Source organism: Amblyomma mixtum, chromosome 1 (assembly GCF_055824585.1).
Source record: "Amblyomma mixtum isolate Tamu chromosome 1, ASM5582458v1, whole genome shotgun sequence".
Lineage (NCBI taxonomy): Eukaryota > Metazoa > Arthropoda > Arachnida > Ixodida > Ixodidae > Amblyomma > Amblyomma mixtum.
The window spans coordinates 248,428,630-248,454,930 of NC_143012.1; the positions used below are offsets into that span (position 1 = coordinate 248,428,630).

The following is a 26,301-nucleotide window of genomic DNA, read 5'->3' on the forward strand; positions in this document are numbered from 1 at the left end:
CGGCCTAACTTGAAAATGCACCGCGCGTCAGCACCGTGCTCCCACGTATCTCTCGCTACGTGCCGTCGTGCGTACCTTGTCCTTGTCCCTGGTCCCGTACCTCTCTCTCTGCTAGCCTTGGCACGCTTCTTCTTCTTCTTTGCCGGGGATCACGTGAAGCCTACTGTGCTCGCGCGAAGCCCATGACTTCGGTGCATGCCGGTATCGGGTTGTGATCTAGACACGGGGAAATCTCAAGGTACGCGTTCGCTTTTAGCGTGTTTTATGGCCACCGGAGCGATAGCGACCGCATTGCAGTTTGAACACAGCCGTATGGCAAGCTAGCGTAGCCTCAGGGCAGCGTACTTCGGCAATGCAGATTTAAAAGCGAGTACTGGAGACAGACATTGCCGTATCATTACAAGTAGTCGGCGACGTACTGATAAGAACATTTTTTGTTCCGCGCTTTTCCGTCCTGTATTTGTGTAGCTATGGCTGTATGTGGGCGTCTCTTCTGGCAAGCGTTAGCCGCATCACTGCCATAGTGTGGCGTGACCGAAAGCCCTGGAGTTCTACTGCTGTTGCGGGACCGAAATTCGGAAATTAGGAGACTGTCACGCCACCTGCAGTATTTAGACGAACTGTTCGCTGCTCAGTGCACACGGATATATCTAGGAGGAACTAAGCTGTCTGCCCAGCGCATAGGCGGCGCTACCATATGTTAACTTCCCACGACCAGTTTATGAACACTGCGACCAGTGAAAAATTCCCTACTGCTGTGGCACCACAAGGACAAGCACGGAGACGGAGTGACGACAACAGTGTTGTCGTCACTCCGTCTCCGTCCTTGTCCTTGTGGTGCCACAGCAGTATGAATTCGTACCAACTCGCCCAATTCTCAACCCTTTTGAAAAATTCCCTATAGTGCACCGATCATTGTCAACTTTTTCGTCAACAAAAAACGGTCTACACTTACACGTAAAGCGATGTTCAGTCAGGTTCGCGGCTTTCTTTTTGAAGAAAATAGTCTTCAGTGAGGCTTGCATTAGTAGGCCGGCCTATCTAGCCTATGTATGTGAGGCCGCGTGATAAAGGAATCTGGTAAACTACTGCATCATTACAAGGAACTAGCTTCCACTATTACGAGCAACAAACTTAGCTGAACTCTTTTCTTTACAAGCATTCTTCATTCTTGATCCTACAGTCTTGCTTTAAACAACCGCTCCTGCGTTACCTGCTTCATTAAGAGCTTTGAAAATAACGTTTACTTTGTACTTGGCTCACACTGTCTTAAAAAAATTGAGCATAAACGTGAAATACTTCTGTCATCCGTTTGTATGTACATCTAAACAGTTAAGGCAAAATGCACGGCCTTTTCCTAAAAAGCGGTGGCTAATACCGTTTTCTTACTGTCTTTTCAGGCATGGACAGACTCCGATGCACACAGACAACATGACGTGCAGGGTTTAAATTTTTAACGCTCGTAACGTCTCCAGAATTATCTTCAGCGAATAAAATTAACGACACCACTTGCAATGGATGATTCTGCCAATGCCATAAATAGTAGTATGAAAATCGTAATAAACCATCATATTGCTTGTGAACTCCTCTTGTTTTGTGTTGTCAAATTACTCGTTACACACAAGGGGCTGTTGACTGTTGTAACGCTGTTTCTTGCACTAAACTCTAAATCTGTAAGCAATTCAGTTTACCGAAACTCACGCGTAACTTAGCGCGAAGTGTGCTACTATGGCAAGGATCTCGAAGATACTCAATTTCATCCGTTATATCATGCCCTAAATGGCCTGAATCGTGAAAAGCTTCTTCACATTTTGCTTGTAGCAGAAATTGCCGGGCGCTGGGGTAAAACCTGAGGAATGCAATGTAATGTGACTGCAAAATATCCGATTAAAAAGAAACGTTCCCTGACAGTTTAAAGGCGGATTGCACCTCATAAGTTAGAGTGGCTCGCTATAATTCCCCTTCTCCTTTTAATCATCTGCCCAGTTATGTTCACCGAAACACAAACGACTATCTCGCTGACTTCCGATTTGTCCTGTCCCATCGTGTCCCTGAAACTTTTTTGATTTCATCTGTTCACCTGACACTCTGCCACCCTGACTACGTTTCACCTCTGTTTGAATGAAACGCACCTTGTTACGCTGTTATTTGTTCTCCGCGTTGCTGGCAGTGCAGAAGTGTACTTTATTTTTTTCTTCCTCGTTTCAGCTAGGTCGTCATAAACTTGCGTTTGCTCCCCCACCGACTCCGCTATTTTCAGCTCTTTTAACCTTGCCGCCATAATTTCCCTGTGCCGTGCTGCATTTATTTCAAGCTTCACCGTTCGTCTCCAAGTTCGTGGTAAGCTGCTGCTGTTCTGAGAGTGCCTACCAGGTGCACTCCAGCTCGTTCATACTATCTTGAAAATTTTTCTTATGATCTGCATCCGTGCTCATTGTAGTTAGCCTAGATGTTTCCTTTAAATTTCGGAAACTTCGCTACCTATAGCAAACTGTACGGTTGTTCGTATTCCAAAATGTCTGAGGCTTTGTTTGTTTTAATTTTTCTAAATTTGGAGCTACCTTTCTGCTTTGAATGTTTGAGGGCTGAAAGTGAAATGCGCTTCATCCCCCGAGTCACCGGGATTGAAAGTGAAATCAACAAATTGGAGGTTACTGAGGCATTCCCCACCTACACTTGTCCCCGAACTTTCCCGATTCTCTGCATTCCTCCCACAAAACGCATTGAACAAAAACGTAGAGGTCGTGATACTTTGCCTTACACATTCTAAGTGTTTCGTGCAGTATCTGTAGATTACAAAACAATAAAAAATAGAGGGCTTCTTTAGAATACTGTTACAAGGTACCGTTTCGTCAGTGGCGGGGTGATGAACATTCGGATGTCTAGGCTAGGAACCTAGACAGGGGGAGTAACTAGCCTTTCGTGTTGTACTCCACCTTCCGAGACTGTCGACGGAGCCTGAGATGTGTGGTTTACTTTAGCGCTAGCGGCCGAATATCAGTTAATCGGGGTACGATATCTTCACTAGAATAAAAATTAAGACCACTTTTTTGCAGGCATAGTCCTTCCGCAGGGTCATTGCGATCAACAGTAAGCCACATTGTAGTGATGTTACCAGTAAAAAAAAAAAAAAAAAACTAGGCGGGAGTTTTGATATTGTTTGCGCAAAAAGAGCGAGCAATTTGCCGCCGAGACTGTTCTTGAGAACCAAGTTTCACTGCCCTTAGTTGTAGCTTATGTTTCCCTCGGCTTTCGAAGCCCACACCTCCGAGGTGGTTAAATCGAATCAAGACAGCCCCGCATGGCATTTGAAAGTTGCAAAAAAGAGAAGAGGTACTGACTACTGTCTCGCCAAGTCACATTCGTAACCGGCGGGGCTTAGCTGTTCGGCATGAAAATGTGTCACCTTTATTTTTGTAAGGGCAGAAGGCGTCAAGCCTGTAGCCTCGGGATACGTGTTTCCTCTTAACACGTTATTTACTCAATGCAGAAAATAAATGGTCGTATATACGGTAGCAGGCTAGCCGAATGGTTGAAGATCACAAGATCATTCTCAGGTCTCTGCGTCCAGAAACATAAGGGTGCGGCTATTTGCAACGACAGACATGTCACTGTCAGCTGCGCTAACTTGGCTGAGCGTAGTGCGGGCCGGACCCAGGACAGGTCGACATACCCTTGCTCCGTGCATGGAATGCCGCGCGAGTGTTGATGCAAGAGCAGAATTAACTTCGATCGAGAGCGGTTCCATTCTGGGCATGCACTCGCCCTCGGCGGTGGGTGGCGAGGCATCTCCTCCTCTCACCTTCGCTGCTGTCATGTCGGTCATTGGACCACGGCGTGGCTGGCTTGACAGGGGAGCGGCAGACAGCGGAAGTCCGCCGACGCCACCTCCGCCGCCGCCCAGGGGGCGAAAAAAGTGAGCGCGCGCGCTGCACCGCCGACGCCGAAAGAAGGTCGTGGCGAACCGGTTTATCGTAAGCACGACCGGTCTCGTTCCTTGACGGCGGTCACACACGAGGCGCCGCAGCCGCCTCCGAGCAGGCCGCAGCAGTTTCGGGATGCCCGCTTTCTCCGAGTGCAGCTGTTTGCGGCTGAGAGACCAGCGGTCCAGCCTTTCTCTGTGCGCGTGTGCTTGTTGTGTACGAATCTCCTTGCTCAGTGAATCGAAATGAAGTGCCTCCGGAGTCGTCTTCAAGCTTTCGTCATTTTGTCGAAACGTTAGACCAAGACAGCGAAATGAGTATTTCTTGTGGTGAGGTGTGTGTTAGTTTTGTTAGTCAGTTCGTCAAAGTACAAACCGTTTTGTTTCATCAGGGAATGTGTATCAGCGAACCGTCAAGTTCTGTGAGTTCAGAACGACGCTTCTGATAAGCGGGGGGTCTAGATAAACTGTCTTTAAACTTAGAAAGCAAGACAACGTTTCTTCCTTGATGACCCAACCATGGAGCATGTGTTCTCTTGGAAGCTGCGGACTGTACAGTAGGGGTGACACTATGAAGGTAGATAATCTGTTACTCGTGGTGCAAAAAAGAGGGCGCAAGTAGTTTAGCGCCTCTTGACGACTTTTTCTGTGTGAAACAAGTCTCCTGTGGTGTTCATGATCGCCTAGTCCCTCAAGCACTCTCAGTGTTCAGACCAAAGATGCAGTCGATAACAGCTCGCCTGGCCGTCTACTCCCTCTTTGTAATCGGTGTGTTTGTGATAATCTGGTGTAACCTCTCAGGACCTCTTCCTCCGAAATATCGACACCAACTGTCGGACTTGTCGGCGCCGTCTACAGCTTCTTCTTTGGTCGCACCTGAACAAAGCTCCACTGACGCTGCCGCAACATCGGAAGTTTGTGCTGCCGCGCAAACACCCAATGCACGGCAGGTAGTGGACGTGGTATTCGTGGCCAAGTGGGCGTTCCGCAACATGAAGGTAACCAGGACCATGAGCCACTGTCTCAGGAGCATGCTTTCCCACACGAAGAACCCGGTTCGCTTCCACGTGCTGGCCGACCCTCAGAGCTACATGAGACTCAGCCGCACACTCGGTGGCGTACAGGTGGAATCCAAAAAGAAATTTCAGGTACGTATATGCATTCACTAAACTCAAGCCGACTATCGAAGTACTTTTTTGTTGCTAAATGTGTGTAGACATCATTGAATTCGACACCAGATAAACCAAAAAATTTCCGCTCAACTTACTTGACCCCATCATTTCATGTAATCGTATACTCATGCGGTTACTACCTCAGGAAGTAAGCTGAGGCAGCGCCCACTAGTGAGTCACCTTCAACTCGCACTCTAAACTGGCAGCTGGACCCAAACTTCACGGATATCAGAATCATCTGTAGTGTAAGGTCCCTCATGCAGCGTTCAATACGCAACTAAGACCATAGCATTACGCTATGAAACATTTAGCCAGCTACTGTGGAAATACAAAGCCCCCTTCAAAAATCTACTGGTGGTAAAGTCAGCGTATAGTTTTTAAGCTATATGGAATGAATGCGTAAAAAAGGAGGGCCAGCAGTGCACGTAGGTAACAATAAGAACAGCGTGGTTTCAAGCAGTTCGCTTGCTACATCAGTCGCTCGCAAGGACCACAGGTGAATAGCAACGAGAAGGGTAGATTTGACCATCACTTCCGCATGCAGAAACAAGTCACATCGCAAAGAACAATCTATAGACATATCTCGGTATTCCCAGCTATCAAGGTCCCTCAACCTAACTATTGAGTTGATTATCAAATAATTGACGTCATTCAGTCGCATCGACTTATCCGCGACCAAAACCGCGCACCGTTCAGTGTTGCGGTCAGTGTGGCTGAGGTTGTCTTCTTGCTCTCGATATTTCATATATCCGGACCCCTGTCCTTGTTTATCTTTTCTTTTAATTAGTCTATGGGAACCTATCATTGCTCATGAATCTTTTAGTATTTACGACCTGCGCTGAACGGACAGCTGCATCGTGCACGAATCAGCTTTTCCAGGTTAGTCAGCGCGGGGCGCTAACGTAAATATAAAATCTGTGTATCTAACTTCAAGGCTCATACAGGCAACGTGGACATATCGTGTACACGTTACAGGACCCTACGTTTCCTCGGACGACTTGTCTCACGAATTCGCAAATTATTTCAGGAAACTGCGGCCATTTCTTCATCACCTGCCGCACAGAATTGTTTGGAACCCATGATTGCCGTAACAAAGCACTCAGCACTCTATTAGGTTGTCGACGGACGCCCACTTAGTGTTTGCGATTGATGCAATATACAAGACGTCATCTGCAAGAGTTGGGATTTAATAAACTACAATACACCGGCAAAAACTAATAAAAAAATGCGAGGCTTTCGATATGGGTGCAGTGCCAAATGCAAAGGCATGCTGTGAATTTGTAAGTTGGTCACTGTTGCTAAGGTATATCCTAATCGGTTCCTGCACAGTGTTTGTATTATCTGCGTTGGATATGGTGGTATAGCTTTCAGGGTCGCGAGATTGATGATGACGATGATGATGTCCTCAGGCTGAATGGCACATACCCACGGCGGGGGATTGGCCAGGGTGCATAGCGGATACAAACGCACTCATGTACAGGGAATGGAGTATATTTTAGTTAGCGATCGCAGCTAACCCAATCACTTTCTTTTTCTGCACGCAGTTCTATCTCTACAACATAACTGCCGTGGAAGAAGGCAACCGGGGTGCCATCGACCTCATCCGCCTGCTCTTTTTCACCAAAGACGTCGGCCGCTACAACGACGACATGTTCTTCATCACCGAGATCTTTCACCGAGTATTCGACCTAGAACGAATTATTTTCATCGACCTCGACCTGGAGTTTGAAGAAGACATTGCCAAGCTTTACCGGCACTTCGACTGCTTCACCGCCGAGAACTTGATCGGAATCGGATTCGACCTGCAGCCTCAGTATCGTGCCGACTTCCAGGCGTACATCGATGCTAATCCCGGAACGGACGTCGGCATGCCAAGGCCCGGTAAACAGGGCTTCAACACGGGCGTCATGCTCATGGATCTGGCTGCCATGCGATCCTCGAAGCTCTACAACGATCTGCTCACCTATAAGAAGCTGGCACCAATCTGCGACAAGTACAGCTTCAAAGGGTCACTGGGACACCAGGACTTCTTCACGCTGATAGGAATGGAGCACCCTGAGCTATTCTTTGTGTTGGACTGCACGTGGAACCGACAGCTTGACACTGGATGGTCGCACGTCGTGAACGAGACGCTGTTCGCCGCCTATCACAACTGCTCGGGAAAGGTTCGCATCTTCCACGCTAACGGTGGTGCCAGGATGCCAGACCCTGGGTCAATAGACTCTTCGGGAAAAAAGATCGTCATCAAAAAGAAGATTCCTCTGCACCTGTACCCGAGTTTCCCGAGTTACACAACTCGAAGAAGCCGCGGGTGACCATGTGGTTCAGCCGGAAAGCTGAGTGCTTGGTGTGACGACGATCTTCAGCTTCTTTAGACCACGAGGACAGCGACGTGTGTTGTGAAGGTTCGCGAGAGCGCAGACCTGTTTCAAAAGTGCTACATCAATCAATGCCAAGGTTTTTGAGTGAGACCTAAGAAATGAATGAATGCTCTTTGAAAATGTGCACGACTCTTTGCACACCGTGTCCTGCGGATGCCCGCAACATATTACCACTAGCTCTCACTGCCATCCAAGCCTTGTTATCGGTCCGAGGTTGTTGCTTTTTACCCCTCGGTACATTACTGCGGGCCCAATGAAAACTGTATGCGACTACACTTTCTGTGGTTGTTTGAAGAAGGAAATGCCATGATAATGACCTTTTGTGCGAGCTACTGAATCCTTAGCTCAGTGGGACGTTACTGCGGACTGTGGCCAACCCGTGCAGCCTCTGGGTACCTGTTGCGGCCTTATAGGCTGTAAGGTGTTTTGAAGTTTTCGTGCTGCCCTCGTGATAATCATCTGCTGTGAGCGTTGTGCTAAGCAGTTATGAGATTTTGTGTGAAACCGTTCCAAGTGTCGCACAAGAGTACACACTGAAAGGTGATCTCTAAGTTTGTTTTGTGTTCATGTTGGGCAATGCGAGATTACAGTCATGAGTGTCAAATCTCTTCCTATACGCTCAACTAGAGAGCAGGTGTGCGAAGCCACAGAAAAAGTAGTTTTGTGACATGTTCCTTATTTAGGCCTCATGTTAGCTACTTTTTTATTGTATAAAGCGATATGTACAGTGCCTGATGAAAGTTTTGTGTATATAGTTGCGCCTTTAACGAGTAGACGCACGCGCGATATTATCAGTAGATTTCTTTATTAGACATTTGTGAACAGTCAAAAATTCTGTACAAGGTATAGAAGCAAACAGACAAAGTTGAAAACCAACAGTCGGAGTGATGTCCGGACACTCTGGTCGATGTGTCCGCCTTATCTCACCAAGTAAGCAACGGCATAGAGCCGCAAGATAAAATAATCCAAGTTGTGATAGCAGCGCATGCAGCCCACAACATCCGCGCTAAAGAAAGCCTAGGAGAAAGCCGAACATGCAGCCAGCCACGCCTCTGGGGCGCAAATAATGCACCTCTTTCTCTGTCTAAGCAAATCAATCACGCTCGCAGACTCATTGATCAATGTCAGCACTGCAGTGGGCGGAATTCAATGCCAGAAATTCAACGTTATCAGCTATTTTATTCTTTTTGCAAAAATAAGAATACGGCGTCTCGGTGCCTCCAAACTTCTCTCGTGCCGAGCAAATATAGAAGAACCATAGAACTCGCGAGTTTAGTTACCAGTGACAAAACCACGAAAGCTGCATTCTGGCCTTTGGCAAACTGCATTGAAACTTTTGCAGCTGCATAAAAAGAATGTAAACAGGGAAACTTCCGCTCTTGTAATTTTTATGCGAACACTCTCGAGTTTACACAACTGCTTCTTCCGTCCAAAGTAAGGGCGTGTAATGAAAAATATGGCAGGCGTTGTTTTCTTTCGAGGGGAGGGGGGGGGGCGGGTAGAGGGCCAATAATGATATAACCTGAGCCATCACTCTGGCACCGACAGCTCCTTCATTGTAACTGAAAACAAAAAAAAGAGAAAATGGGTTGGCCTGTTGTAGCCCTGCGTCACCACGTACAGGAGCATCGAGTGCGAGGAGCACTTAAGCGCGCGATTTTCATCACCGTTTGTTTCCGATAACTCAGCTGTTGCAGACCGCTTTGCAAACAGATCAACTACGCGATCCAGCCTCATAAAAGACGGAAAGCGTGTCAAAGTCAGGCACGGCCTGTTTTCAGTCGCACTTCGACTGCAGCAGATTGTGCTGCGATTCGCGCCAGAAGGTGAAGTGCACGTACAGTGATACGCCCTTTGCAAAGCACAAAAGAAAAGAACAAGTGTACCATCACAAGCCTTTCAGCGCAGCCGTCGAGGATTTGTCGTAACTTGAGTGTTGTTTCACCGCTTGAAGTGATTCGCGCAGCGGAGATTACATCAATTTGAAGCGGCTAGGGAGCTCTCCTACACGCATTACCAGAGTAAGCGTAGTTATCGAACGCACGCACATTCAATCAGTAATAAAAGAAAATTTCTTTTTAAGGCTGCAACAAGCTCGCGCTCATACTGCACAACATGCATGCACACTACGCCGACGATCGATGTACACAACTCATCAGTGCTATCGACGGTCGGAAAACCAAGAGAGCTTCTGCTGTGTCTCCATGCTACTGGCGTCAAGCGAACGACTGTGCTTTGCAACGCGAGGACAGTCCACGGGCTGTCTACGACAACGCCTATTGGTCAAGTGACACCGTTGTACTATGTCAGATGCAGAACACGTACGAGCACGCGGGGGGCTGGACAAATACTCTGCTGATCCCTAAACCGAAGAAAGGATCATGGATCAAGAAAAAAGAAACAGAGATATAAAGCGAAACGTGCAAAGCAAAGAGGGGATCGAAACAGCGACTTTACAGATAAGCAGTCGTCGCTTAAGTGCTACGCTAATGTCGCTCAGTTAGGTTCTTTTGCATAGAAGGAAAGTCTTGCGTTGAATAAAAGCAGCGGGTAATAACTCTTATAGGGCTCTTGCATTATGGGAAGGAAAATGAAGAAAAGAAGAAAAAAACGAATGGAAAGTTTTCTTGAACACTGGCAATCGAAGGCTACCGGCCAGGCGCTCGATGAGATATAAATCAAGGACAGCGCTCTGTCTACGCTGGCAGGCGGCCATCCGCGACGGGATTTTGATCCATGCTAATAATAAGGAGTGATTTGAATTCCCTCGAAGAACATGGCATTCTCCCAAGCCTCATCTAAGTTGAAGAAAGGCATCGCGCAGCTTGGTCGTTAAGTTCCGAGGACGCGATGCGTCTCGACCGAGTGGTCATTTACTTGCGAAAAAGACGATTCTCTCTCTAAGCGATCGATAAAAACAGCTCTTCTACTGAGGGCGTAATACGTGCGCAGGTGTTTGCTGCCTGCTTACCTCCAGATAAAGTTCGCCAACGAGTTAATCTCTCAAGTACTTGGTGAGAGCTACCGTCTGCCGTATTAACACCGCTGTAATCCGCGGACAAAGTTCGGCAGCGGGAAAACAGTGGCAATGCAAAAGCGTATACATTCCAGTATCAACGCTATAGTAATATCACTCTCTCTCACTTGAACTTGCTCAACAGCCCGCCACTTCATTGTTGTTTACGTTTGTAAGAGCATATGTCTATCAAGGCCGTCAAGTTGAATGGAAAAATACACTAGCAAGCTTCATAAAGTCAAACGATGGGAACGTGCAAGGAATGCTACGGCAATTGACTGCTTAGATGCAAGCGGACGCCTCTAGCATGATTGCTTTGTAGAAAAAGCGCATGTTTTTTACTTTTCGTTACATTTTTACCCTAAAAGCAGCAATTATTTTTGCCTCATTCTCGTGATGGATTGAGATGAGTGAGGCTTGAGCGCGAATGAAAAATCCGCATGTAATTCTTTGTAGGTAAGACTGATTTGTGGTCGGTCGGTTTTCGTGCGCCGGCCAATCACGACGGTGAACTATGCAGTCACAAACTGATATTACGTACGATGAAGTAGGGAAAGTTTGTGTCCTGAGCAGATTTTCCTGCTATCCTTTTCCCGGCTCATTATTTTGCACCTTATCATCGTCAGCATCTGTGACATCAGTGCCGATATCCAGCAAAATATAACATCATTTGCCAGTTCTGTGGTAAAATGTGTTGCTGACAAAGAACTAACGTGGAGAAGACCGATCCGTAAAAAAGGTTACAAGACACGGTCCCTGGTTCAATGTTTTCATAAGTATGGTAGTCATGAGCACTATGTTACGTATTAGAAGCTTGTATTACAATAATACAGCATTAGGGCCTATTGCGTATCGATAAGACGTCGCGTCTATAGAAAATATAGTCGTCCAGATCTAAGCTCGTATATTATGCCAAGCTCGCCAGTCTATAGCTGCCAGAGAAGCTTACGTTTCTAAAAGCGTGGCGCTCGTACCCGTATGTTCACGATAATTTCGAGCGCTAATGCTGTCTAGTAGTAGGTGGTAATAAATTAGGCATTTCTCCGCTCTGTCAATAAACGTATTTAAGCGTCAAAGGTATGCTGTATTCTCGATGTGAAAGTCACAGTAATTGAGGGTATTTTCAATGATCGCCTCAATATAGCTACAACTACGGCTCGCTATCTTGCTGGCTTGATTAGAGGAAGCTAGAAAGCTGAAGAAGAATCGACTCTTTACTTTCTGTACAAAGCCGAATAAAACGGCGCTACATATAAGCTATGTGCCCAGATATCCACGTTGCTTCTCCTGAGGGAACTCTAGCGCCCGAGTTCCTTCAGTGCGATTCGTGACTTGTTGGTCTAAGAGCTATGAAATCGCAGGGCTGGGTCCGCGTATAGAAAAAAAGCTCAAGTTTGTCTGATATCGCTCGACTTCCATATTTCGATAGGGGTGCTAACGTTGCAAGAACTGTTCGCATTTGTTCGCCATTTTATCTTCTTCAAGGGCAGTGGGCAGTTGGGAACAACTCTTTACCTTTGGTAGGTCGTTAGTGATGCGTATGTAGTGAAAGTGATAAGTATCTATTCATACTGCACTATATGCCTAAGAAGTGAGCCTTATAGAGTCCTTTATGGCGGGGATATGTCTTGGCGACCGAACAAGACACAAATGTCGGGAGCTCCTTGGAAACACTGACTCGACGCAGTGCTTCTCCGAGTTAGAAAGGGCTACAAGCGTTGAAATTAAATCACCTTCGCAAGGCGGAACAACCGCAATACACATTTAGAAGCAAGCCACATGGCTACGGGTGTTCAACAACTTGAATTCATCACTTTTTAACTACAGTGTGGTGTTACAGCGGTACCACTATAGAACTAAATATGCCCCAGGGGATGCAGGAGTGGCAGGAAGAGATAAAATTATGAAAACACTGGGAAGCGAAAAAATACAATAAAATATGATGAGCCTGGAAGTAAGCATAAGAGCATAATACAACATTTTGGGCGAGTTGGTTACATACATTCATTATTACAGCGCAAAGACGGCACAGAACAAGAAGGGGACACAACAGCGCTGACTGTCAACTAAGATTTATTCGAGACCAGCAGGGTTTATATACCACCTGGCGATCAGAACAGGAAAACAAACATACAAGAATAGCTGTAGGCACGCGCATGGGTACAGTAACGGCGGTTATCCGGCACGTGTCAGATTTCACAATCTAGATACTTCATCTCTTTCTGGGACAATGCCACTGATGGTGCGCTTATGCACTCGTCCTGCAGTCTTATAATCATAGCAGCTTCTATTATTTCTCTTGTCAATGTGTCTCGGTGTTTCCCTATGACACTGCATTGCCTATACATCGGTTTACACTTATCGTCGCTGTCATCTTCTGCGCTGCAGTCCCTGCAATGTTTGGCTACGTGGCCTGTGGTAGCCACACGTGCGACATTGTCACTATGCTCTTTTAGCCTTTTGTTGAGACAGCGGCCAGTCTGCCCGATGTATTTTTTCCCACAGGACATGGGCAGTGAATACACCACACCTTCTTTACATGGTACAAAATGATCCCCGTGTTTAACTTTACACCTGCGCGTTTCGTTAGTCGTGTAGTTAACTTTTTTGCACAAGCTAGAAAGCTTTTCCGGCGCTGAAAATACCACGTCAACGCCTGCCCTACTTCCAATTTTTCGGAGGTTGTGCGACACCTGATGGAGATAAGGCAAAACAACAACCTTTCTTTTTTCCCTTTGCCTAACCGGTTCGCTAGTGTGGCGAGGTCTCAGGTTTTTTAGCTGCTTTTCTGCCACTGACACTAGTACATCGGACGGATAACCAGCCATCGTAAGGCGATCAACTTGTTTCGCAAAGCTTAGTTCCATACTATGCTGGCAACACTTCTTTAAAACATTATTAAAAACAGAATGAATAATGGCCCTTTTTACAAGTTTCGAATGAGCTGATGCATATGGCAGGATGGGTTTTTTTGCTCGAGGCTCGTACGACCAACACACATGGGACGGAGTGAAATGAAGGGCGAGATCTAAGAACCTGATAGAATCATTAACTGGGGTTTCATGTGTCAAAACCAGTGGTTTAAGACACTCTGTGAACACTGAATGTTTTGAGCAGCAGTTTTGAGCAGCAGTTCTTAAAGATTCATTCAGTGTTCACAGAGTGTCTTAAACCACTGGTTTTGACACATGAAACCCCAGTTAATGATTCTATCAGGTTCTTAGATCTCGCCCTTCATTTCACTCCGTCCCATGTGTGTTGGTCGTACGAGCCTCGAGCAAAAAAACCCATCCTGCCATATGCATCAGCTCATTCGAAACTTGTAAAAAGGGCCATTATTCATTCTGTTTTTAATAATGTTTTAAAGAAGTGTTGCCAGCATAGTATGGAACTAAGCTTTGCGAAACAAGTTGATCGCCTTACGATGGCTGGTTATCCGTCCGATGTACTAGTGTCAGTGGCAGAAAAGCAGCTAAAAAACCTGAGACCTCGCCACACTAGCGAACCGGTTAGGCAAAGGGAAAAAAGAAAGGTTGTTGTTTTGCCTTATCTCCATCAGGTGTCGCACAACCTCCGAAAAATTGGAAGTAGGGCAGGCGTTGACGTGGTATTTTCAGCGCCGGAAAAGCTTTCTAGCTTGTGCAAAAAAGTTAACTACACGACTAACGAAACGCGCAGGTGTAAAGTTAAACACGGGGATCATTTTGTACCATGTAAAGAAGGTGTGGTGTATTCACTGCCCATGTCCTGTGGGAAAAAATACATCGGGCAGACTGGCCGCTGTCTCAACAAAAGGCTAAAAGAGCATAGTGACAATGTCGCACGTGTGGCTACCACAGGCCACGTAGCCAAACATTGCAGGGACTGCAGCGCAGAAGATGACAGCGACGATAAGTGTAAACCGATGTATAGGCAATGCAGTGTCATAGGGAAACACCGAGACACATTGACAAGAGAAATAATAGAAGCTGCTATGATTATAAGACTGCAGGACGAGTGCATAAGCGCACCATCAGTGGCATTGTCCCAGAAAGAGATGAAGTATCTAGATTGTGAAATCTGACACGTGCCGGATAACCGCCGTTACTGTACCCATGCGCGTGCCTACAGCTATTCTTGTATGTTTGTTTTCCTGTTCTGATCGCCAGGTGGTATATAAACCCTGCTGGTCTCGAATAAATCTTAGTTGACAGTCAGCGCTGTTGTGTCCCCTTCTTGTTCTGTGCCGTCTTTGCGCTGTAATAATGAATGCATAAGAGCAGCACATCATTGCTGACAATGTAAAAATAACTTTTTTTTTCGGTAACAGGGAGGCGGTGCGGCAGTTTCAGCACTACTCATGCACCCCTGTGCAACAAACAAACAAACAAACAAACAAACAAACAAACAAACAAACAAACAAACAAACAAACAAACAAACAAACAAACAAACAAACAAACAAACAAAAAAGGAACTGAAATATTCAATAAATGTAATTACTAAATAAATGTAATAAATAAATAAATAATTAAAAATAAATAAATAAATAAAAATAAATATATAAATAAATAAATAATAAATAAACGCACAATTCGCATTCGTACAAAGAGGAGAGTGCGCCCGTCTTCGTTTGCGTTGAGTCGATACCAGTACACAGGCAAACTGCGCGAGATAGAGAAAAACGCGACAAACCAGGGCTCATGCACTGAATTTCTTGCCTCAATCCGCACATTGAGCTGAAATATAAAGCGCGAACGAAATACTCTGAACAAAAATATCTTGCTGGGAACACGAGCGACTTGCATTTATGCTTCAATGTTTTTTGCAGGTTGGCCCCTCACTTAGGTTAGGAATCACGTCGGCTGAGTGGGGGACACGTGGGTCTCAGAAAGTGTATGGCGTGAGATGTTGATAGTTTTCCCCAGACGTGCGAAGGCGCGCTAATATTACATGCTTAGCTTGTACAATTTTTTATATATTTTTCATTTACTTCACTTCTGCTTTACTCACACAGCTTGGTTGTGCAAACCTGAAATTTTCTGACATATTGTCTAATTAAGGGAGCCTATATGGGCTTCTATATAGAATGCGGCGGACGTTCCCACCGCGACAGATTTCTGTGACCACTGTACTCTACAAAATATTATTACCACGTGTCCGACGAAGAACAAAGAAAAGAGGGTAGGGGCCGAAGTACGTATGCCCGCTGAAAAAGCAGGCATTCGAATTTGTTAACTTAATGCGAAGAAAAAGCGAGGCGTTTTATTTTGTTCAGAGTTCTTTACGCCTTCATGACCATATACCACAGTCAGAAAGTCCTATCAAAGTAGGAAAGAATTCTGGTTGTGTACCCTTGTTTTAGTCATTTGCATTACAGTCTGTCTGTAGTGCCTCAGTAGTTTTATTCTGTTCCTGGACTGAAATAGTATGTTAACGTTTTTAACGAACGTTTATACTACCGGAAGTTAGAGAGCAGCTCATTCATTTGATCTTGCATTTTAAATTTTCACCTTACTTCATAGCGATTTAGGGTTGCAAAACTCAGAGTTAGCGAGGAATAAGCAGAATGGGGAGCAAAGGAGAAGTAATCCTCCAAATTGTACAACAGCTCGTTCTTAAAAATATCATGTTTCGAGCTTGCTGAATGAAAACCTCTGAGGACAGAGTACGCATGCGTCGAGACACAAGTGCGTCAGTGCACTTTAGGTGACGTTAGTGAACAGCTATATGCACAGCAAAAACGAACATTAGCGAACAGCATCACCCTCTGCAGCGGACCAATCACGCAAATGCCAAACAATCAACACTCGTCCCGGTGACCAAACGCGATGCCAAAAATCAAAGAAGCGAACAAAAAATTCCGAGCAGTCCTACTCAAGGTCTCAGTGAAAGGTTCCAACGACAGCGCTCTTTGACCGAAAAGTCCTCAGAAAGCAAGACCATGCACAGCACACATGAACATCGCACACACAGGCTTGGAAATGCATCAAGTTGGCTTCCGGACTCTCCTGGAGCCCACGGTACGAATCAACCAGCCGACAAATCAGACAGCTCTCCACTCTAACGCACAGCGCACCGTAAAACAAATACATACGTAAACGCCGAAACATCGCAGGCAAATAACTAATTGGTGCCGCATTAGGCGCAGCCTACTCACAAAAGAGCACATGTCGAAAACCGGGGAAACGCCTAAGGGGCAAAGTCTGTTTTTTTTTCTCTCTCTCTTTCTTCCTATCTCTTTCTTTCCTCTTTCGCTCTTTTTCTATTTCAGTTGGTCCGTGCACAACAGTTCAACGGTGCGGCGGTTTGGCACAAAGTTCACGAGTCGTCGCATATGTACACACAGTTCCACGGTGGCCTGTCTATGTGTCAGGGAGTGACATGCTTCAAGCGAAGCCAGCCGCTCTAGCGCGCACAGCGCGGCCAGGCCAAAGTGACTGTTGGCTGCCTGGGCCCAGTGACAGCCGCTGCCACGCGCGGTTCGGGCGCATTTCATTTGTCGCGCCCAGCCAACCGTTTCGCGCGTTTTCGCAAGCTGTTGACGAGATTTAACGGGACCAAAAGGGAAGCGTCGCACCCGGCGACAAGCGAACGAAGGTGTATCCTGGTTGCAGCCCACGCGCGTTACCTGAGCGATGGCTTCCAGAGTAAAATAAGAGGGCCTCATTTAAGGGCGAAGAAAAGAGGGCTCGTAGGAATCTGAAGCTATACCTGCCTGAAAACGTTTGCATGAGACAGGCTATAAATAAAGAAACAAAATAAAAACGGTGCCGTGACTATAGCAGAATATCAAAAAAAATTGGCAGACAGTAATGAAGGCTTGTCTCTCTCTCACTGTCCCCTTATACGTATTCAGCTTTTGTTTGAATCCTGCGCTAGTCTGTAGATCTAACATTCGCAAATGCGCTAATCGGTGCAAGCAAGCGTTTTGTTGAAGTGTAATAAATAGGTTTGTCGGCAAGCTTTCCCTGACACGAATTCATTCTTGGCCTTCGGCTGATCTGACAGTCGTGGATCAGCGAGGGTTTTTGAGCGCGTAATATAGATGCGAAACCTTCATGTAAGTAATTCGTCGTAATAGAATCAATTCGAACATCTCTGGCAAGTTGACTAAAAATTTTCGACAATGATTTCACAAATTACACGCAGACTTGCGTGCTGCTTGGATACACTCACAGAGCAGCATCTTCAGCATTACAATTTGAGAGCCATTTTATCCTTCTATTCTACTCGCAATTTAAAGCACTATAGTATTACTGACCGCTGCGATTATGTTGATTATGTTTTTATCTACGCTCGCTAGTTTATCACTAGGAAAGCACTGTAATTTATTATGACACTTGATGCATGTCACCGCCAAGACAATGCACCGCCTACGGAACGGATAGCTTGAGGATGGCTCTAAACCTTTTTTTTTTTTGGCGCCTCGCTGGAGGCATAGCTTCAATAAACATTCGGTTCCTTTCTGTTTATAGCTATCTAAACTCTGCAGACATTGCAACCCCGCAGATTTTTGCGCACGGACCGCGTATCTACAGCCTCGTATGAAACGCAGCTGGCGTACGTGGTAACCTAAAGAGGTTCATGTAGGCCTTAGTGGAATTCTAGGAATAGCGTTGTATTTGAGACAACGACGTGTATTGTTCCATTACAATCTACGAGCAATCGAACGCACGTGACTGTACTTCTCCGAGTACAAGCTTTCTGTCGTCGAATAGCCACATCTTCCTAAGGGACCTGTTCTGTTCGGCCCCGGAGTAGAGAACCGTAGATAAAAAAAGAGGCTGTCACTGGCCCGACAAAAGCTCGGCCGATGTTTGTGCGTGTAAAAGGCCTGGCCGAAGCTGTGCGCTCATCCTGACCACAGCCACCTCGGTCTGGACGGCGGGGTAGGGGAGGGACGTGGTCTTCGTCGTCACTCGAGACTGATGGTGCGTGTCGACAGGAGACGGCACTGCGGTGCCGCGAAGCTCGTCGGTGGTGGTCATATCCAGCCCATATTGGCCGGCTTGCTGACGGGTTCGATCCCGTACACCCTGGTGAGCAGTGGTATGGACCCGTTGGCAGGCGACTCGTCCGAGTCCTTGAGCGCGTCCTCCTGCTCCGACGAAGGCTGCACCACCACCATGGGCAGACCTCCCGTGCAGGGCTCCAGGGGCGGCGCCGACGGCACAGCTTCGTGGCAGGCCATGGCAAGCGCGGCCGCGTAGTCTCCGCTGGCGGCGGCCGACGCCGCGTCCGGTTCGAGGGTGCCGTTGATGGAGTTGCGCGGCGTGGGCACTTTCGAACTGGCGCAGCTCGGGATGGGCGACAGCTTGCACTCGGCGGCCAACACGTTGCAGGAGCCGCTCGCACCATTGGCCGCGGCTGCCTGGCGCTCCGCCTGCGTGGACACGCGTGGTGGCCGAGAGTGCAGCCACGTGCTTACGACTTGGTAGTAATGACAGCAGCAACGATAAGGATAATAAGATGACTAATATTACGTCCATGCTGAAAGAGAACCTCTACTGACCATTCCCCAACTGCCCCTGTTCGAGATTATTGTGCTCAAGGAGAGGGCTGAATCGGGGTGGTTGGTTCATGTTGAATGGTAGGGCAAAACAGCGCTGACGGACGGACGGAAGAAGACGTGACAGACACATGCCCTGAAACCTTTTGTTTGTTAGTTCAGCGCATGTGTCTGTCTCGTCTTCTTCAGTCCAGTCCGTAAGCGCTGTTTTGCCGTACCATTCAATTATTGAGCTGGCTGCGACGTGTTATCTAGCGCGAATAAAACATCGCACAGACGCAGAGAAACAGATGGGACACACTCTAGACATCAATTGACATCAACTGATGTCGCTAGACATCAACTCAGTGGATGTCGCTAGACATCACTGAGGTGATGATTCAGTTGATGCCAGCTAGACATCAACTCAGCTGTTGTCTAGCGTGTGTCCCGTCTGTTTCTCTGTCTCTGTCGGATGTTTTATTCGCGCTACCTAACATGTCGCAGTGCACCAACTAGCCCAACTTTATTGTTTAAAAGATTATTCTGCACTCCGTGTCCCTATCTGCTCTTATTTCATGCCTTCGCCAAGTTATTTTAAGCTCTTCCTGATCATTATCATGTTTTATCAATGTCTAATGAGTACCTCTGCCGGTTTGTGGTTTTCTTCATTGACACCAGAGGCCAAATTCGCTAATACTTGTGATTTCACGCTGACCTCTAATAGCAGGTGTTGTGGGCGAGACGTTAATCTAAACACCACCCGACCAAATATGAACCGAAACGGTCTGTAGCGTCCTCCAGAAGTTCCGATAACACTGCACACGTGGTCTGGACAGGTACTGAGAATTGCAGTCGTGTGCCTGTGGAAAGGACGTCCTCTGAAAGTGCCTAAAGCTGCGAAGCACACGCAGTGTCCCATCTCGCGACTCGTTGACCGTGATGCTAACATGCGAAGTTGCGTGCGTAACTTTTAAAGAAACTGCCTGAGACAATTGTACAAATCCTGATGTGGGTTGAATTTAAAAATGTCTTCATGGAAGCTTTCTAATCAACGTGAAATTTAGTAAATTTCACGAAGTTCCCGCGACTCGGAAGACGCCAAAATCAGGAACTTAGTAAGATGAAAGAACGTAATATCTAAAGTAAAAAAAAATTTTTTCTTTTTCTAAAGAGAAAGTTTCCTATGTTCTTTAACGCTGCTTCTAAATAGTGACAATTAACGCATTTTGTACGTTACAGCAGACCTCTTAGCTTCTCTTGCGGCAACTAGTAAACTCCCTCAGCGAGCTGACTGCATCGATCGCTCGGCTAAACGTCAGCACGAGACCTCTAGGAGCGCTCGAATTGTCATCTGGTTCATCTTCGCTGGTAGCGATCGTTACGATGTCCTCAATGTCAAGCATTTGTCTCACGTCGCGTCTCTTCCAATCAGCATGTTAGGGAACTCGGCCTGCATTTGTGATTGGTTACTTTTACAATGTAGGCAGTATTACCGACTTCCACAAAATCGAGCGTTGCCACTGCCCGCTCGCCGCTCCCAGCAGGGCGCTGAGAAAAGAGCACGTGACAGGTGCGCGCCTGTGTGACGGGCGTTCGTAGGTGTGGCTAGTGCTCTTTCCGGTAGCGTGGTTTCGGTTTCACCGTGTGTGGCAACAAAATTCCTTGCGCTGCAGCGGCGACAAAAACGAAATTTGCGAAGATCTAAAACCTTGTATGAATATTACTTACGGCGGGCTACGTCCTCAGCAAAGGAGAAGCCTACGAATGATAGCTAAAAATTAACTCTTCAAGATTAGTTAACCACCCGGTTAGGTAACACGCTTTATATGTATTCCGATGAACACCGCCGATGACAATACTGTGCCGCTCAAAGTTGTCTTCTACCTCCAAAGCCTATTTTCAAAAATTGCTGACAGTCTTAGGTGAAAGATCCAGTACACCCATATAAGAGCGTTTGAAGCGATTTTTGCTGAAACCAAAAATTAGGCTCCATTTCCTAAGGGACCCTTTTAAGGATGAAAGCTTTGTTGAAAGCTCGATACTTCATATTTCTCTCGCTTTATGGTTTCGAATGCAGTGGCTGGATATATTTACTGCTACCAGGCTCAAAAAGACAAGTAAACATGATTATCCGGCTGAATCACGGGCATGTTCTGTAACGTTTTTCATGGCGGTTGCATGCAGTTAAGGGCTGCAGCCCGCGGATTCTTTTACAAAGGATTTGTACAGAAAATTTTCGTGAAGTTTCTGCGTTTGAACCCCAATAAGAAACGGAAGAAGGTAACTAGGAAGGAGCATTCTTTGTCTTATCATTCCCTAAACAGTACGAGACTCGGAGGTAAAGGCGTCCTCCCCGGCGGCAGCACTGGTACGCGGACGACGGCCGTACCTGCGTCGCTGCCCTGGGCAGTACCGAGGAGGGCGGCGCGCTGACGGTGCGGTGCGCACGGCGCTTCTCCGAGGACGAGTGGCGCAGCGAGTCGTGCTCAGAGAAGAATGCCAGCCGCGATCGGCTGAAGGTGAGCGTGCCGAACTTGCGCGAGATGCGGCCCCGCATGGAGAGCGACGTCTCCGAGTTGCAGACCGAGTCGCCGCCCTTGGCGCCCGACGAGCCGGACGAGCTGGAGCTCATGGTCTCCTCGCTGCGACTCCGCGAGAAGGCCGCGCGGGCGCTGCGCGTGGCCTCCACCAGGTGGCCCCAGCGGCCGCGCTTCATCTTGTTCTTGCTCGCGAGGCGCGCCAGGCGGGCCAACCGAGAGACGGGTGACTTCCGTGACGTCACTTCCTCGATGTTGATCTCGGGCGGGCTCGGCACAGAGCCCTCGATGAGGCCGATGTTGAAGCCCTTCATGAGGCGGCGCTCGCGTTGGCGGCCCTTCTTGCCTCCGATGCCTGCAACACAGCATGGGCGAGGAAAGATCGGTTACGTGCAGACCCATGTACCACAATAGCATCGTTCCATCTTTGCCCATTATGAGGTCTGTCCGTTACCTCTCCATATATCCGTAGCCACCGCGCCACATTCATTACTAAACCTCAGCATCGTGCCCTGAACAAACCCACTTCTGAACGCACCCTCGGCAAGGCGAGTCCATGGTAGATGTCCTTCGGCAGCAACGCTATAAAGAGTGACATCGATCATGGTAACCCAGAGACGGGTCACTGCTGCCAATGGTATGAACTAAGACCAGTCCTAGCATACATAGAACCAAATGGATTGCCTCCTCTATCTTAGTGATAGAGGAGGCAAAAGTGTTAAACTTGCTGTCACCACCGTGACCACTTGCTGTGCACTTTGACCATCAGTGTGCGGTTTGCCGTTCCCATCGCTTTGCACGTATTAGACATGCTGCTGTGGAGCTTCAAGGAAGCGGAGCAATGAACCAAGTGCAATGAACAAATCATGCCAATTGGCGCTACCTGCTCGCCACCAGTAACAAAAACTGTGTAACTCTATGGGGATATTTTACTTTTGCAAATTTGAGAAAGTTCCGTTCAGACATGATGACTATCACTGCCGACTCTTCCTCCTTACTGCAAAATCTGATCTACGAAACGCTTCCTGTGCTGACACCTACCGCAGCCACAGAAAACCAGAAAAGCAATGCGATGTACCCAACATTCGAATTTCCCGCGGAGGTGCTGCGTGTTCAGCGCCACGCGCCATGCGGTGGTAGCAGTGAAAACTAGAAGCATTTGTCCAGATTTCCTGGCCTTGTACTCATGCGCCATAACGCAGGATGCGAGACTAACTGCACAAAACCGCGAAATGCAGGATTTCTGGCCGTTTGACAGACTCGCTCAATAGGGTAATAAATTCTGGAATTCCTTTCACAATGTTCAAGCCGACTTAAAAGTGCTGACGCCAGTAAATTTATCCCCTTTAATAGGGCTGGTTCAAAACTGCGGTGTGTATGTCGTAAGGGCCCTATTTAGTTGAGTTCATTGGACACGTTAAGAAGAAAAAACATTTGCTACTTAAAAATTCTTGCGAGTGGTTGACGTTTGGAATTATCTGTGATAACCATACCGAGTCATAACTAGCTATGATGGGCAACGAACAACATACCAACTAACAACGAAGTATAATATCGTCTTATGGAAGTCCCTGGCAAACGCATTATCAGAAGGAAGAATCATCAGACGTCAATACACATTTTACTCTAACGATAAGCGATTTGCAACAAATACCTTCATTATACTTGACAGATAACCATAACAAGCAAACATTCATTAACAGCATGTACCACTTCCGAACTGAGCTTCAGCCATGTCCGATATCTGTCTAAAACAGCAAAAGCTTGCGCACAATGCATTGATATGCGTCACTGCTACCCCGAATTTCAAACTGAGCCTTTCTCTTGCAAAAGAACTGCGCATATTCTTTAGCTTCAGAATAAGAAACGCAGGCAATATTTGGTTCTTCTTTCGAGATATTGCACATAAAAGAGTCATATCGCTGTCCATGTAGAGTTCAGAATTTCTGATGGCAGGCAATATTTGCGATGCGCATGCATTAAGATGTACGTTGGGGAAACACTCCCTTGTGTGGTCAACTTGAAGGCACGTTCTATTTCCGTGTTCGTTTGTGTCAAGAAGTAGGTGATATAAATCAACCCTGTGAGCAACTCGGAGCAGATGGAAGTGTCAGCGGGAAGAGGCGGCGTGTTTGCCAAGATCTGCATTTTAGGATGAACCCACTGTTTCGCGGAAATGCTGCAGCAGTGTCTGACAGCGGTGGACAGCGAATGCTCAATACATTCACCCGCAGATGCGTGGGACGTGCATGTTTTGAAGCGTACGAGAGGCATTGCAATAATCGACAGGCAGAGCGCACTGTTTTACTCTGATACTGCTTAAAAGTTTGCTTTTAATATTTTTGTGCGTAAGGAACGCTGAAACCGAAACCTAATGACATGGTGGCTCTGATTTACTGCTCAGCATTAGCAGCTGGACCTACGTCACTGCTTTTCCCTTGAAACGCCAAATGCAGCTGGTAGCGACATGTTTAACATTCTGGGACTAAAATTTTGAAAATTAGAAAATTGTGCGATAATCTTATTGAATTATTCCGTTCTTCTGATATGTGTCAATATTTCTCTTAAAGTTTTTCCATCGATCGCATCGAAAAATTAAGACGGCAATAGAAAACCAATGCGGAACGTTTTTGACGATACCAAAACCGTCAATAAAAATAAAAATACAAGACTGCCATGGGGGTAATCTGCGGATATATTGATGGTTATAGTGAAATGTTACATTATATGAAAACATTTCGTTCCTAAGCAGTTTCCCGTTCAAAAATGCTTTTGTCCAGAATTGTTGGGTATGAATTAAAATAACATTTCGCGCGTGGCTCAACAATGGCTTCAATGATCTATTCGTGTAGCGGCAAAAAAGAATAGATTTTGCAACAACAACAAAAAAACAGAAGATGTTTGTTTGTCTCGTCACAATGCCAACATTTTTGCAGCTGGGTTACTGTGAAGAAACCCTATAGCGTCATGCCTTGGTGCATGTGCTAGGACTGAGGTGCGCAACAATGTACAAGGCTTCGAAGACAATAAATAAAAGACGAAAAGCGCATAATTGACCAAATGTTTTCATAGCTTCCACACGTGCTTCACGTTAGCAGCTCCCGTGGTGTGGAACGCGAAAGAAGATAAACAAATCGCAAACGAAAAAAACTCAGGGGGCACTTTGACTGTCTAAAGTGGGTAGAAACGGAAGCGTTTTCCGCGCACCTTCGCTGTTTCTGTGGCACTGGTGGCGTCACATATAATTGAGTACTAATTACTAAGTGATGACAAATCACTAATTAATGATTAATTACTGATTAATGCCTGAATACTAATTAACTTCTAATTAATGACGCTTAAGCTTCGCCTTTAGGAGTGGAACGCGACAGCGCGTTGTAGCGCTGCCAGGGAGTCCACGGAACGCCACCACCCGTTCGGCGCGATGCCTTGCCCTTTGAACGCAACGCTTTTTGAGGAAAGGAAATGGCGCAGTAATTCTCTCTCATCTCCGTGGACACCTGAACAGCACCGTAGAGGAAGGGAGGAAGTGGGAGTGAAAGAAGATAGATAAAGAGGAGCCGTAATGAAGAAAATGAAAATTGTATTTGAGGAAAGGAAATTACGCAGTAACTGTCTCACAAAATTCAGGGGGGCACTTTTTTTGACCTAAAGTGTGGTCACTGCTGTGTGGTTAAGATGTTAAGCTTCGCCCCTAAGAGTGGAACGCGACAGCGTCTTGCAACGCTGCCAAGGAGTCCATAGAACGCCATCGCCCATTCGGTTCTACGCCTCGCTCGTCGGTAAATTAGTTTTTGAGGAAAGGAAATGTATCTGTCTCTCATTTGTCGGTGGACACCTAAACCTCGCCGGAAGGGAATGGAGAAGGATGAGAGTCAGTGAAGACACCGTATTCACAAGACGCGCCTTTGTTCATTCCAAACCATCGAGCTGGCATGGCGGAGTGGATAGCGTGCTCGTCTCACGCCGAAGACCGGGGTTCGATTCCTGAGCTCGACCAATTTCTTAATCGGTTTTATTTATTTATATGGCCTGACTAGTAAAGCTAATTAGGCTAATTGGGTAATTAAGCAATTAACTAAGCTCAGTCCCACTTACTTGGAGCATCACGATCCCTTCAATTGGTTGCATGGTTACCAGCCAAAGTACAATTGGCCCCGTTTGAAATTCGCGCACTGTGACGTCACGACCGTTTCCACCAATTGAAAAGCGTGACATTTTCTGTCGACAGCTGCTGCTTACAACGATGAGACATTAAAGGCTTCCGCCTTAAAACACTCCAATCTCCAAGGTGATCAGGTGCAAGGACTCGTAGCGTCTAAATATACGCCAGACGTGTTGAACGGCAGGCTGCTATATTTCTACCGCGCTATCATCTCGCCTTGGGCGGGAACTCACTTCTGTCTGTTCAGAAGCGCGCAGCAATGAAATATCCAGCACATGTCCACCCATGCGTGCAACCGTGATTTGAGATATGTCTCTCTGAAGTGAAGTTAAGCTTTCATTTAGTTGAAGGTTACACTGGAATACGAGACAGCGCGTTCCTGAAATGCTTTACGGAAATTTACCCTTAAAGTTTTCTCGCATATAAACGGCACAAACAGCGAAAATATACCGGCCACAGTGTAGTCCTGTAGTTCAACTGTGCCGTGCATTTGTATAAAGTTTCCCGGGACCTGGAGTTTAGGTGTTGCATGTGCATGTTCTTTGATTATTGCTTTTAAATAACAGACACTTTTGCCCGAGACATTGTGTCCGCATGTGAAGGAAATCTTGTGGATTATCGCTTCTATATTGATATC

The 26,301-nt window shown here is 46.6% G+C and overlaps 2 protein-coding genes across 2 annotated transcripts in view; one reads left to right on the top strand and one right to left on the bottom strand.

The window, feature by feature from the left end:
• Positions 1-4,012: 4,012 nt before the first annotated feature.
• Positions 4,013-8,795, top strand: LOC149371445 (glucoside xylosyltransferase 1-like). The gene is made up of 2 exons (XM_089565678.1): positions 4,013-5,070; positions 6,639-8,795. The coding sequence occupies exons 1-2, from the start codon at positions 4,642-4,644 to the stop codon at positions 7,407-7,409; spliced, it is 1,200 nt and encodes a 399-aa protein (XP_089421804.1). The 5' UTR covers positions 4,013-4,641; the 3' UTR covers positions 7,410-8,795.
• Positions 8,796-14,721: 5,926 nt separating this feature from the next.
• The window catches only part of LOC149371446 (transient receptor potential-gamma protein-like), a 61,608-nt gene continuing 50,028 nt past the window's right edge, over positions 14,722-26,301 (bottom strand). The window contains exons 15-16 of the mRNA XM_089565679.1: positions 21,352-21,854; positions 14,722-18,854 (exon numbers count right to left, since the gene is read on the bottom strand). Of these exons, the coding sequence (XP_089421805.1) occupies positions 18,456-18,854; positions 21,352-21,854 (902 nt within the window). The 3' untranslated portion in view covers positions 14,722-18,455. The remainder of the gene's footprint in view (positions 18,855-21,351; positions 21,855-26,301) is intronic.

What these genes read in the sequence shown, in the direction of transcription:
- LOC149371445 (XM_089565678.1), top strand. Translation starts at nt 4,642, where the DNA reads ATGCAGTCGATAACAGCTCGCCTGGCCGTCTACTCCCTCTTTGTAATC. An exon ending in AATCCAAAAAGAAATTTCAG is followed by an intron (nt 5,071 to 6,638) that starts GTACGTATATGC and finishes TTCTGCACGCAG; the next exon opens with TTCTATCTCTACAACATAAC.